Source organism: Passer montanus, unplaced genomic scaffold, assembly GCF_014805655.1.
Source record: "Passer montanus isolate IOZ18808 unplaced genomic scaffold, ASM1480565v1 scaffold92, whole genome shotgun sequence".
NCBI classification, from domain to species: domain Eukaryota; kingdom Metazoa; phylum Chordata; class Aves; order Passeriformes; family Passeridae; genus Passer; species Passer montanus.
This window is the reverse complement of record NW_024374590.1, coordinates 1,259,218-1,272,255: the sequence shown is the minus strand read 5'-3', so window position 1 is coordinate 1,272,255 and position 13,038 is coordinate 1,259,218. Positions and strand designations below refer to the sequence as shown.

Genomic DNA, 13,038 nt, shown 5'->3' with positions numbered 1-13,038 from the left:
ACAGACACTAGTGAACAGTTAAAAAACCCCAGGCTGGGTTTGGCTGGTTGAGCAATATGAGCATGGTGTAACCAAACACAGAAAGAAGAACCAACACCATAAAAAGCCAGTGGTCCCAGAGGTTTAAATATCACAGATATGAGAAAGGTTACAGAGATGCTGACATCACCATTGTAAATGCTGAAGTAGCTCATCCTTCAGAAACTCTGTCTCAATAAGTAAGTGGCTGCTAAAGAGTGAATTTTGTGCTGCTGCCCTCATTAACAGAACTGAGTTCTCAGCAGGATGATTACTGTCAAGCATATCTTTGGCAGATATGCATTGGAGAATGGCAGAGGTGTATGTGGCACTGTGCAAGATGCTTTTTATTAGAATTTTCAGAATTTTCCAGCTCTGGGGGAAAAAAAATCAGATCTTAAAAAGACATTTCAGATAATTACTGTTTTTAATGTTGTTTTTGTATATAAAGTTTGCCCAAGATTACTTTTTAAGAAAGATTTTGTATTTGGAACTAAGGTATGTATTTACATGTATCAGTGAAAGCAAATTTCCTACTATTGCAAATGCATTTCTTGAGACATTGACTCAAAGAGAACAGAGGAAGGCTGTAAGACAGTATTTTTAAACAACTGTCTGTGTAAAGCACATGTAAAACAAGTATCATCCATATTCCAAGGCACTATGACTAAAAATTATTGATTTTATTTTTTTTGTTCATTTTAGTCAGAGCAAAATATAATGAGATTTTACTGTAAATTTAAGAAACTTGGATAGCTGTGGGTTCTCTTGTTTTCCTGGTGAAGGTGAATGTATATGAGTTTTTTTTCAGTTTACTGTAAGTGGAGCTAATTTATTTATTTTTGTCTTTCTTTATAATTGGGGCTATTTTTTTTTTTTTTTTTTTTTCTTTCCCCCCCCCCCCCCCTCCTTGACCTGAAGGACTGTTACTCATCTGCTCAGTCTGCATTAGCCAGCATGTCACCTCCACCCTGTTTCTCCTCTCCCCACAGGTCTCACCCTGCAGTCAGGCTCTGTGAGTGCCTGGACAGCAAAGGTGCCTTGTTCACATGTGCAAGGCACTTGAGACCTATAACACCCTACACACCTGACCCAGGCCTGTCAGGAGACAAAACATCTGGATATGACTCCTTCCCAAACATCTGGATATGACTCTCACTCTCTGTTAAACCTTATTTTTATTTTTGGTAAGACAAAGAATAGCTGAAGAGTGTATGGGAGGCTGGAACTGAGGCAACTCGAATAATCAGTTGCTTTGTCATAGAAGCTGATCATAAGCATAATGCTCTCTGTGTCACATCAGTGAGCATAAAAGAATATGATAAAAGTGAGACAAATGAAATGATGAAAACATTTTGTGTCTCTGGTATATCTCCATTATTTTGGCATAGAGGGGCTGATGTGATAAGCTGCTGCAGAGGCTGGCACAGGAGCAAACTTGCATAAGGGTGCATGAAGCATAGAAAAGGTGTAGAAACTTGCAAGTGGGGGAAAATGGGGAGTCCAGTTAAGCTGGTGGAATATGGTTTAGTGTGTTCTGAGGAAGAAGGACTGGGGGAAATAGAGTGAGGGAGGTTTGAAACTGAATTTGAGGACAAGAAGGAATGTAGTAAGGTGCTGTCCAGAGAGACACTGCGTCTAAGAAGAAATGGTGGGATGAATGCCTGAAGTGATGTTCAAAGTGTAATCCCTTAAAGGACATTAGTCATATGTCCAGAGATTATTGTCTTGCAGGTAAATTCAGGCATGTCAAAGTGTAATCCCTTAAAGGACATTAGTCATATGTTCAGAGATAACTGTCTTGAAGGTAATGTCATTTAAAGGGGGTCTAAACTATAACTTGGCTGCCTTTGTTGTGACATGTGAACCACAGCTTAAAAGGACCACTCACTTTCAACTTTACCTTCCATTTCAAATCATAAGGTGAACACTAGTTCTTATGTAGTAATAATGCTGATTCTTTCTTCTTTTCACCAACCTAAGCAAGTGCATTCAGTGAATCTTTCATTATCACCACGTACAACATGCATGCCAACAAACTCATTAAAATTAAATGTGTTTATTCTATTTTAAATTTATTTCTTAACTAGCTCTACAGGAGTTCTTAGTTGGAAAGATGGTCTGTAAGACTTGCATTTCTTTCTTTAATGCATGATGATAACTTGAAAATGAGATTTATTTGCTGTATCTGTTCTTACATGTGGGAATATAAAATAGGAAACAATAATCCTTTTTGTGTAGCGTACACACTCCTTCCTTCACATGGTAGCATTTTGAATATGTTTCTGCTTCAAGATTGGATGTCTGCCTTAGAAACCACGTTGATCTCCTCTCTCCCCTTTTCTCTCTAAAAGTTGACTACCAAATGACTACCAAGTTTTCATAAGTCACATACAGTATTAGTTTTTCACCAGTGCCAGCTTACACATTTCATGCTGTTCTGTCTGCTTAATGTATCTTGTCAGATGTGATTACAAGCATATAACTATCTCTTCTTTAATGAATATATGTATATTCCTATTTTTTTAATTAAATGACTAGGAAGAGTAATGAGCTATGAATGTGATACCCTGTGTCATATAAAATGCTCAGTATCACATTTTACAAAGAAGAAAATGAGACTTCATGTGAATTTTTATCTGTTGACATGTAGATCAGAAAGCTGGACTTAAAATTCCTTGATATTTTCAACATTTGTGGTCCAATATCATTAAACTTCCATCCTGGACCATTACCTTAGCATTTTTCAATGTTGTAATGCAAGTTTCCACCATGCTAACTGTTTGCTATATCTTTGTGTAACTGGGCTGAACATGCCATAATAATTTATCAACCCCGAAAGAAGGCAAAAAGGACAAAAAGTTCAATACATATTAGAAAGGTGATTGGGATACATTACAGAAAAAATGTAAATATGCTGCTGTTCACAACACATCATATTCTCTGAGGACTCTGATACAGTCTACATAAAAATACACTTCCTTATGGGAAAAAAAGCACCATAATTAATAAAATACATGGTGACTTTCTTACACACTTGGTATCCCTAAAAAAGGAATGCTTTTATTATTTTTTATACTATAAAATGACTATGTGTTTGCTGCATTCATTATTGATACAGTGTTACACAGTATGATAATTAATTGTGCTTTTCGTAGCTTAGTCTTTCTTTCTTGTTAAAATGTAGGGAAGCTGAATTGAGAGACACATAGCAATTGCTGCTTACATGTGTTCTTTCCTTCTTCTTGTGATTTTTTTTCCTTTTAGGTGAATAAGATATGTGGTCCTCCTGTAAGGAAGCCTAAACAGTCTCCAGGTTGCTTCTTGGATCAGAACAAAGATAATCAAGGGTTGAAGATGTTCTCCAGAGACAGTGAACAAACATTCACCAACAGAAGAAAGTAAGACATTAGTTTTACAGCCAGAAAGAAAGAATAAAGTAAGCCATTAATTTTACGACAGAGTAGATTATGCTCAATGCAATGGCATGCATTACTAGCAAATAAAGTCTCCAAAGAATGAAACATTTTAGCAACACAGTCTACTCTTTTACATTTTGGAAAGGGGAATTTCATGACTAGATTTTGTTTTCAGAAGTAATGGACATATGACCAGGGTAACTTGGTGTGGTTTAAATTATTTAGGAGGGTAGATAATGTTGATAGAATATGTGTGTTAGCTCTGTGTGTAATTTTTAAAATTACATTTAACTTTACATATCAGCAGGCATTATTAAATCTGAAAAAAAGTGACTGTAGCTTTTTACAGAAAACTATTTGTACAAGCTGGTAAGACAGAAAAAAATGAATGACTTTTCTTACATACCTTTCTGCTGTAAAAAGCCAGACAACTAAGCATTTGGGACTAAATCTTGAAAGCCTTGTTCAAGCAAGACCTGCTGATTTTTTTTGTTGGTTCTTTTGCTGGTATATAGTGAATTGAAGTGACTTCAGAGGGTTGGAGATTTCATTTAAACCTGGCTCAGCATTGCAGAATGAACTTTGTGCAACTGTATGAGTTAGTTGTTTGAGCTGTCATTACAGTCTGTGGAAAGGAGAAGTCGTTTTAGCTGCCCACAGGTCTGTAAGCATCCAGTGCCACTCAGAGATAGCCTGGGGTGTCCCAGCTGAACTCCTGCTAGGGACACAGGTGTCCCATAAGTTGTATCATAGAGTTCAAGCCTGACACAGTTGAAGAAGTGTTTGGAACATACTCTCAGGCAGATGGTGAGACTCTTAGGGTAGTCCTGTGCAGGGCTAAGAGCTGGACTCAAAGATCCTTGTGAATCAATTCCAAATCAGCAGATTCTGTGATTCTCTGGTGGATTCCAGCTTTCTGCAGGTATCGTAGGTAGCTGAAGGAATCTCAAAGGCCAATCTATATTTAGACAAGTTAATCAGGTTTTTAATGACCATAATAGCACTGTTAGGCATTAGGAATGTTGCAGTTAAGATTAAAGGCTCCATTGTGCAAATGAAGTACAAAGTTAAAATCGGAAATTTAATTTATGTTACAGTATTTACTAAAGAACAGAGAAGTTTTCTTTGTCCTCTTTTTCCTCTCATTTCACTTTGTAGTGCAGAAGGAAACAGAAGTGAGAGAATTGCAGGGAATAATTGCTCACTCCTGATGTCTGGAGAAGAAAAGGTGCCTCTGAGCTTCAAAGGCAAGCCATTCTTCTCAGTGTAAGGACCTTCAGTTACTAAATAGTGGAAACAAAAAACAACAATGCAAAATATAAATAGAGAGTTTTGAAAACATTGTGGTAACAGAAAGATATGCAAACCAGAAGTTTGCTTTAGCCAGCGCAGACATTTTTCAGGGAATACCATTACATGGGTGCATGTTTCTCAGTTACATGCAAGTTCTTGATGTTTTCTGATTGCTAACACTCTGCAAACACAATATCATATTCTAAAATCTCACTTAAACCAGGACTGTTCCATGTTTCAAAGCAGAACAGTGTATTGACCTGAGGGAGATCTCCTGAGAGACCTTAAGGGGCATGAGAGGCAGTGGGCAGCACAAAGCAACACTGGAACTTCCCGGAACTTCCCGGAACTTCCCTTCCCTTCCCGGAACTTCCCTCACCTGCCTGAGATTCTGGAGACACTTCATGGCATGCAAACTGCACCAAAAAGGGGAAGGCAAAGAAAGTTTGAAATCCATTGGTGCAGATTCCAGTTTAACAATTTCCTATCTGCTACCATCTGCAGTTGCTACCTTCTGGATCACCTCCTTCCTCAATAGGCACAGCCACTTTACATTTCACTTTATATTCCCATAGCAACTGTGAGAACCTCACGTGGAAGTGTGACTTCAACAAGTGCTTGCAGCCTGCTCTTAAGGAAGTTCTCTTCCCCAACTCCACCTTATTTACCTCCTGTGGTACTTCTGTTTCCAAATGTATGTCCATATGAAAGGTTACCTTTTAAAATACATGTTGGGTTGCTGCTACCTGAACTTCTGAATTATTTTTACCATTGGACCTAAGCTGGTATTTTCTGGTACTATTTGGTACGAGAAGAAAAAGAAATTTCTCCTTTCTTTTGATGCCAAAAAATTGTTAGATGAATTTAAAAAAATCCAAGCAAGCCTTCCATAGCAACATACAAACTTGGAAGTATGTAATGCTTTTTTCTCCAGAACTGTAAACAGCTTCTAGTACACAGGATGAAATTGTAAAAAAAAAAAAAAAAAAAAATTCTGAATAAACAGATAAAAAGTATCTTCAACTTCCACTGACTGTAATTGCATATTTGTGGTCAGCTGGCTATAATTACATGCTATCTAGTCTAGAGGATGATCATATGAAAATTGACATTCATACCATTTGCCCTTCTAACTACTTTGGTCAGACATCAACAGGGGCTGAAATCAGTTATTACTTCTCTATTAAATGTATCTTTGCCTGAGGACGTATTTACTAATGAACTAAATGACCTTTTTGTTAGAATGCAGTTTGTGACAAAATATGACAGCTATATTTATTTATTTTTATTTCTTCTTCAGAAGAAATTCCAACTGTTCACTTTGAGAGGACTATCTAAACACCATTTTTCATCCAGAATGTAAACATAAAGCATAGACAAAATCAAACAAACTTGGAAGTATGTAATGCTTTTTTCTCCAGAACTGTAAACAGCTTCTAGTACACAGGATGAAATTGTAAAAAAAAAAAAAAAAAAATTCTGAATAAACAGATAAAAAGTATCTTCAACTTCCACTGACTGTAATTGCATATTTGTGGTCAGCTGGCTATAATTACATGCTATCTAGTCTAGAGGATGATCATATGAAAATTGACATTCATACCATTTGCCCTTCTAACTACTTTGGTCAGACATCAACAGGGGCTGAAATCAGTTATTACTTCTCTATTAAATGTATCTTTGCCTGAGGACGTATTTACTAATGAACTAAATGACCTTTCTGTTAGAATGCAGTTTGTGACAGGATATTATGACAGCTATATTTATTTATTTTTATTTCTTCAGAAGAAGAAATTCTAACTGTTCACTTTGAGAGGACTATCTAAACACCATTTTTCATCCAGAATGTAAACATAAAGCATAGACAAAATCAAAATCAATATACTCAATGGCATTTGGAGGGAAATTGCAAAGCCACTGTGCACAATGGATTCAATTTTGGGTGTGGAGAAATAAGAGACATGATTATTCATGGCTAGGAGAGTGTGGATGAATCACATTTAAAACCTAATGCACATAAGCAATTATATGTTGCATTGTCAAAATTGACCCTACATGGGATTTTTCAGAACTGCAGTTTTAGAATTAGTAGGGCACTCACATCACATTTAATAGACATAGTAAATCAAAGCTACTGTAGTTTGTGTAAAATATTTGCCGTATTACATGAAAGAATGTATGGCTTTTTAAATGATGGACTGTATAAATCACTGATGTTTTATCTGTTTTAATTTGAAGTAAACAATACTGAACAATTAAATTCCCTATAGCATATAGTCCTATGGTAATTAAATATAGGGAAATATATATACTATTTCTGGTATTTTTTCACAACTCCAGACACTATAAAAATAGTTAACATTAAGTGGACCTTGCTGGTTTACAGAGCAGTGAGTACAGCATTTGGTGGGGCTTTTCTGTGTGCCTGCAGGTCATAGATAACTCAGTAATGTGTCATGTTCCATTTCAGAATGAAAAAGTATCTTAATTTTTCCCGGTAGGAAAGGGTCTCCTAGGAAGAGATTTTCAATTCATAAACAAACAATGTATATTAAATATCACAATTCTGTTGAGAGCATACCAACCAAAAAGTAATTAATTTGTTTTGTATTAAGTACAAAACCTTATCATTACCTCTGGGCATCTTTAAAATTATTTAAAATAGCAATACATAATTTGTAACCTGCCAGCACAGCACATGGTAGAAATGATACCATCCTTCAGATGGTTATTTTAATATTTACTAAACACTGAACCCCTACATCTTAAACCCATTTTACCTGAATCTTGAGTTGCTGCATAACTTTAAAAAATATTTTTTGTAGTATTTGTAAAGATAGGTAGGGGACTTCTTGTCAGAACTTTTGGAAAACAGGAGACTTATTCATCTGCACCTATTTTTTTATTTGCTATGCTTCTTATTTGGAGCATTTTTTCATCTATTTGTCCAACTATAGCATTGCAAACTATGTCACTACAATGCAAGAAAATTTCAGGTTGAAAGAAATAGTTCCTGTTCCAGAGAATATGTAAAGTAGATTTTCTTTTTTTCAATTTGAGCAGTGGGAGTATCAACTTTGTAAACTAATGAGGCGTATCTAAAAGAATCAAACTCATCTATTGAGAGATCGATTTAAAAAATCCCTGGAACCGGTGGAGAGTAATGGAACAAACACATTCCTTATCTCTCAGAAATGCACAACAGCAGGACAGCTCAGTGTTGTTGGTTGATACTGACAATTATTTCTGGTGTTCCCGTGTGCAGGGAGTTCATCAGCCACCTGCGGCTCTACAGAGCCTTTTACGGCGGCCTGGCGGATCAGCTGTGCGGGAACGAGCTGGCAGCTGCCGATGGGCTCCCGTGCTGGAATGGAGAAGATGTTGGAACAAGGTAGCTTTCTGGCTCTCTTTTTGTCTTTTTTCTCTTCTAAAACAGCTTCTTTTCCAGTCAGGTGTGGTGTTTCCCTGTGTCTGTGTCAAGATTAGTTTGAAAAATAAATAAGCGTGGGTTCCCTTCTCTCGGGCTTCACCTGTACACAGTAAATAAAATCTCCCTGCATCTCTGTTTAGGAAAAAGAAAAAAAGAGTTCCAATGTTCTTCTGACATTTTTCGTTCGAATTTGCAGCACCTAAACATACACTGGAAAAGAAGCTGGATTGGCATTTACAAAATACAGTTGGACAAAAAGAATATGGATTTTTGTTTGAGCTTGGTCTTTAAAAAATGCTCCTTTTAATGCAGCGTGTGGTAAGAGACTCAAGCTTAAAACCTTCTCTGGCTGTGAAGTATGAAGTAATCTCTTAATATATATCGTTTCCCATGAGAGAACTAAAAGTTAAACATGAAGATAAAACATTTTAAAAGAGAAACATGTATTTTTTATATAAGCAGCAGCTTGGGAGACATCATTCAGCAGCAGTGGCAAAGAAGAGATAATAAACAGCTACAGTCCTAGATGTGTGTCTCTGGAATCAGTATATTACACAGGTTATAAAACACCAGCATTTTTGGAAGGCAGAAAGATTTTCACAGAGCTCATCTCTGTGTTTTTGCTTTATTGCTTTGATCATCAAAGCAAGTATTTCTCTGAGCAGGAAATCCTCCCCTTCCTGATCACAGCGACCAAAGTACTGAAAAGTTTGTTGCTGTTATTTGTCATAAGAATCATTATGTTAATTTGGTGTGTATTGCTAGGTAGTATCAAAAGTTATATCAATGAAGGCTGTGAGGAGAGTTAGTAAAGTGTGAGCTAGCAAATAGAGAGAGCAGTGGGCAATATGCACCTTTAGGTATCTCTAGAAAGTTAGGTGGGAGCTGTCATTTATTAATTGATACAGGAGGAAACTTAGTGGACATCCTTTTAGCAAACAGCTACAGGCCCACTTTTCTTTATCTTCTTGGGCAGTACTGTGTTTGGCAGCACCAAAGTCCAGTGAGTGGTTGACTCCCTTTACAGTCTCACTGGCAGCCTTGTTGAGGGATTTCAACAATCTTCTGAAGAGGCCATGTTCCTTCTTTAGGTAACTGTATTTGAGATTTAATCTCAACTTTACCTCCTTGCTTTTGTTTTTCTGACCATTCCCTGGTTTATTTAAAGTATTCCTACCAAATATTTCAGTAACAATATAAAGTGAGGGTCTTGTAATTACATATTCCCTAAGAACAAGGTTCTTCTGTCATTACTTGTGGCTGCTTATATACTTACTATTAATACATTAGATATTTTCAAACCTTTCTTATTTTATCATATGATACTATTATACTGTATCTATTATGTTATATGGTTGTACTATTATTTTGTTTATACTATTATACTGTATTGTTTGATTAGACCCTAAGGTCCTGATAAAGAAAACAAACATTCTCTAAATTTTCTAACTTAGTAGTATTTTTTAAAAGTAATTTAATATTTATGCGTTTATGTATATATATATGTATATGTAGGCTATATATATGCTATTTTATATATATGTGTATACAATATATTTAATATTAGATCTAGCCAAAGATATAATGGATGACATTGTACCTTAAAAGTATTGAATAACACTTTGTTATTAGTGTAACGAAAATATTTCCTTAACTAAAATATTTTGTCATTGTATGTATATTAATGCATAAACACATTAAATAAATTTAATTTTTAATGCATAATGCATTAAATAAAACATATTTATATTTTTGGTCAGTAAATGTCAGTGTCAGCTTCCTGAAAGAGCTGAGATGTAGATAGTAGAAGTACAGAATGATTATTAGAACCAGAAGAGCAGGAAACCCTGAGTTGCTCTAGATTATCAAATGGAGCTGAGACCTGCAGATTAGTTCCTATATCTCATGACCTCTGACTGTGTACTAAATACATTGTGGTACACAATCTCCTGTTTCAGTATCTTCATGAAGGCACTCAGATCTGTCCTCTTCCACCACTTTGTTTTGCCTTCTTATTCAGTCAAAATGCCCTTTGTTCAACTGTATTTGTTTATATTTGTTGTTTTGTAACTGAAAGGGGGTAAAGCTCTCCTGCTCTTTGACCAAGATAAGAGTTTTTTACTGTTAGTTTTGTGATTACAGAAGTGGTGACCTAGGAAGAAGTGTCTACTATCTGCTTTTGTAATGGCTGGGATGCATAGCAAGCATTTAAAATATATTCTGCTTAAACATTAGCAAGGATTTTTCTAGTGACAAGGACAAAAATAAGTAGTTTTGTTGTCCAGCGTCTACATAAAGAAGGATTTTTAAGAATAGGCAAGGCAGGCACTGAGAAATGATGCAGCAAAAGCTGATTTTTCTTAGCAATGTGGAGATAAATTGGATAACTTCTTAAAATCTCCTCTCACCCTATGATTCTGAAACTAGGATTATCTAAGTCCTGTGTTGCTCAGCTTCTATTGTCATGATGCCAGGATACTGTGACATTTTAGAAGCAATAATGACTGAGCAGGCATCATTGCTTTTCTCTAAATACTGAAGAAACTGTACATTCACTCTCTTTACTCTTATTTTTTCTCCCTTCATCCTGCCTTCCCACTAATATAATAATAAATAACAATACTGATGAACTCATCAGTCATCTCACCAGTGTTTCTGGCACTGATGGGGAAAAGACTACATTGTTCAAATTAGTAAAAGACAAATAGATTTTATCTGTTTTGAGATTCTTCATTCTTTTCCATCTGTTTTTGCCTTCTGTTTCAAAAATGTGCCATAGCTAGCTGCTGATGACTGAAATTTGGGCTTGATATGAGAAAACAATATAATGAACTATGTTTTGCTGGTGTATCAGGACCTGAGGAGATTGCTTAGACTTAGCTTGTTGTATCTGTGTTTCAAGCTGCAAGTAACAAAAAGCCCCAAAGACAGAAGAAAAAATGAATGAGGAAAAAAAAATCTTTGCAGTTTTTAATTTTCGTTTTTTGTGCACTATCTAAAAGAAGCATTTCAAAGGTTTTAACACTGACAATATTGGATATCAGTTAAATCTCATAACCTTTGCCTTCTCTAATGTTATCCAAGAGATTATCAAGCCTGGATGGGAAAAGGTCACAGAATGAAAAACGGCATTATTGAAATGAAAGCTTACTTAACAGTTTACATTTCATACACTTCAGCTGTTCCATTTTTGGTTTAAGCGTTATTTTCTTTTTTCTTTCTTTTTTTTTTTTCCAAATCACAATGCCATGGAAATATGGCCCTTGATTCTGCAATTCTAAAAATTGTTGTGGATCTAGCATTTCACACAGTACAGGCTCATGCTTTCATCAGAACTTCAGACAAGAATTCCCACATTCCTGCATTCATGCCTGGCAGGATCAGTAGTGGCCAGGACTTCTGGGAGCAAGACCACTCTCGTGAGGTCTGTGTCACTGCAGCATGAGGCAGAAGGCATCTCACAGGAGTCTTCAGCCCCTCCCCTGTCTTACCCAATTGTGTGACTGCAGTGGTCTAGCACAAAATTGAAATTCAAACTTCATTTTCAAAGCCACAGCTGAGTGTTGTGATGAAGTACCTGGAATTTAGTGTTATAGGATTTGTTAAAGTCAATGGAAAAAGAGGAATTGAAATTAATAAGTTATGCACTACCAAAGCATATGAGTTTGGAATTTCAGTAGCATCTTAGTATTAAAGCTAAAATAATGGGAGCTATGTAAATAGACTGAGATTGTTCCACTTCACAGACATAAAGAGATTTAACTGTCATTTATACAGCTTTGGTTGTCCAGAGAGCCTGACTAGAACGTGAAGAGAGATAAATCAAAAATACACGGAGGAGAACATAATATATACTGAACATCTTGGGACAAGCAATTTAACTGAAATAAAAATAGATGTGAGTGAAAAAAATAGTAATATTTTGTGTCTTGAAGAATTCAGGAGTAATGGAGGTTATTAAAACAGCTAATCAAGTTTTGAAGGAAGAGTTTCATATAAAGCGCGTATCTGAAGTATCCAAATTAAGAGAAATTAAACAGCATGATTGATTTTAATTGCTGAGCAAATAGTTAAAAAGTGATTATAATAAGCATCTCTCATCAAATAAATGCTTAGGTTTTGCACAGCTCTTAGGCTGGGGAAATTTTCTCTTTTGGTTCTTAAATATTCTGAAACTACTACAATCTTGTTCTTGTTCTTACCCAACAAAAGAAGATAAATTATTATATAAGGGAAATTAATAAATTTATTTTAATTTCCTTCTATTAGAACTAATCATCACTTTTTAAAACAAGTTAAAATGTAAACTGCCATCTAAGGCACCACTTGACACCTATGCAAAAGATGTGCCTGAGCAACTTAAAATGTAGGAATGGCCCATTATGGCTCTTACCGCTTTGCCCAATAGGCTGCTGCCAGCAAGGAACAGTAACAGATCATAGAGAAAAAACAACTGTAAGCTTGTACTTCCTCAAAATATGCAAATTTGCAAATGCCTGGCTCAGAACTGTGAACATTCAGTCTTCCCATGAACTCAGAAATCTTCACACCACTAGCTTTCCTCAAGAGAACCAGAAGTTTGCAGATGCCAAAGCACTGAGTCAGTTTAAGAGGGGCTTATGATACATATTTCTGTGTCAACACAGAAAAGACTTGAACTCGCTTAAGATGCCTTCGTTTATAATAATTTTGGGGTTTGTTCCTTATTTCGCTGTGAGTTATAACAATAAAAGTAACTCCTGCTTTAATATTGGTAATATCTGTTCTCGCTATATGCTTAGATAAATCTCATGTCGCTTTAGGATGGAATGGATTTAATTACATAAAATCAGCAAAGTGTGTATTGCATTTGGTAACCTCAAAATGAATGTTCTACTT

At 35.8% G+C, this 13,038-nt stretch overlaps 1 protein-coding gene across 1 annotated transcript in view; it reads left to right on the top strand.

Annotated features, from left to right (window-relative positions):
- Positions 1-13,038, top strand: part of GPC5 (glypican 5) — a 576,169-nt gene that overhangs the window by 101,345 nt on the left and 461,786 nt on the right. Inside the window, exons 4-5 of the mRNA XM_039695706.1 lie at positions 3,286-3,419; positions 7,996-8,121. Coding sequence (XP_039551640.1) covers positions 3,286-3,419; positions 7,996-8,121 — 260 coding nt within the window. The remainder of the gene's footprint in view (positions 1-3,285; positions 3,420-7,995; positions 8,122-13,038) is intronic.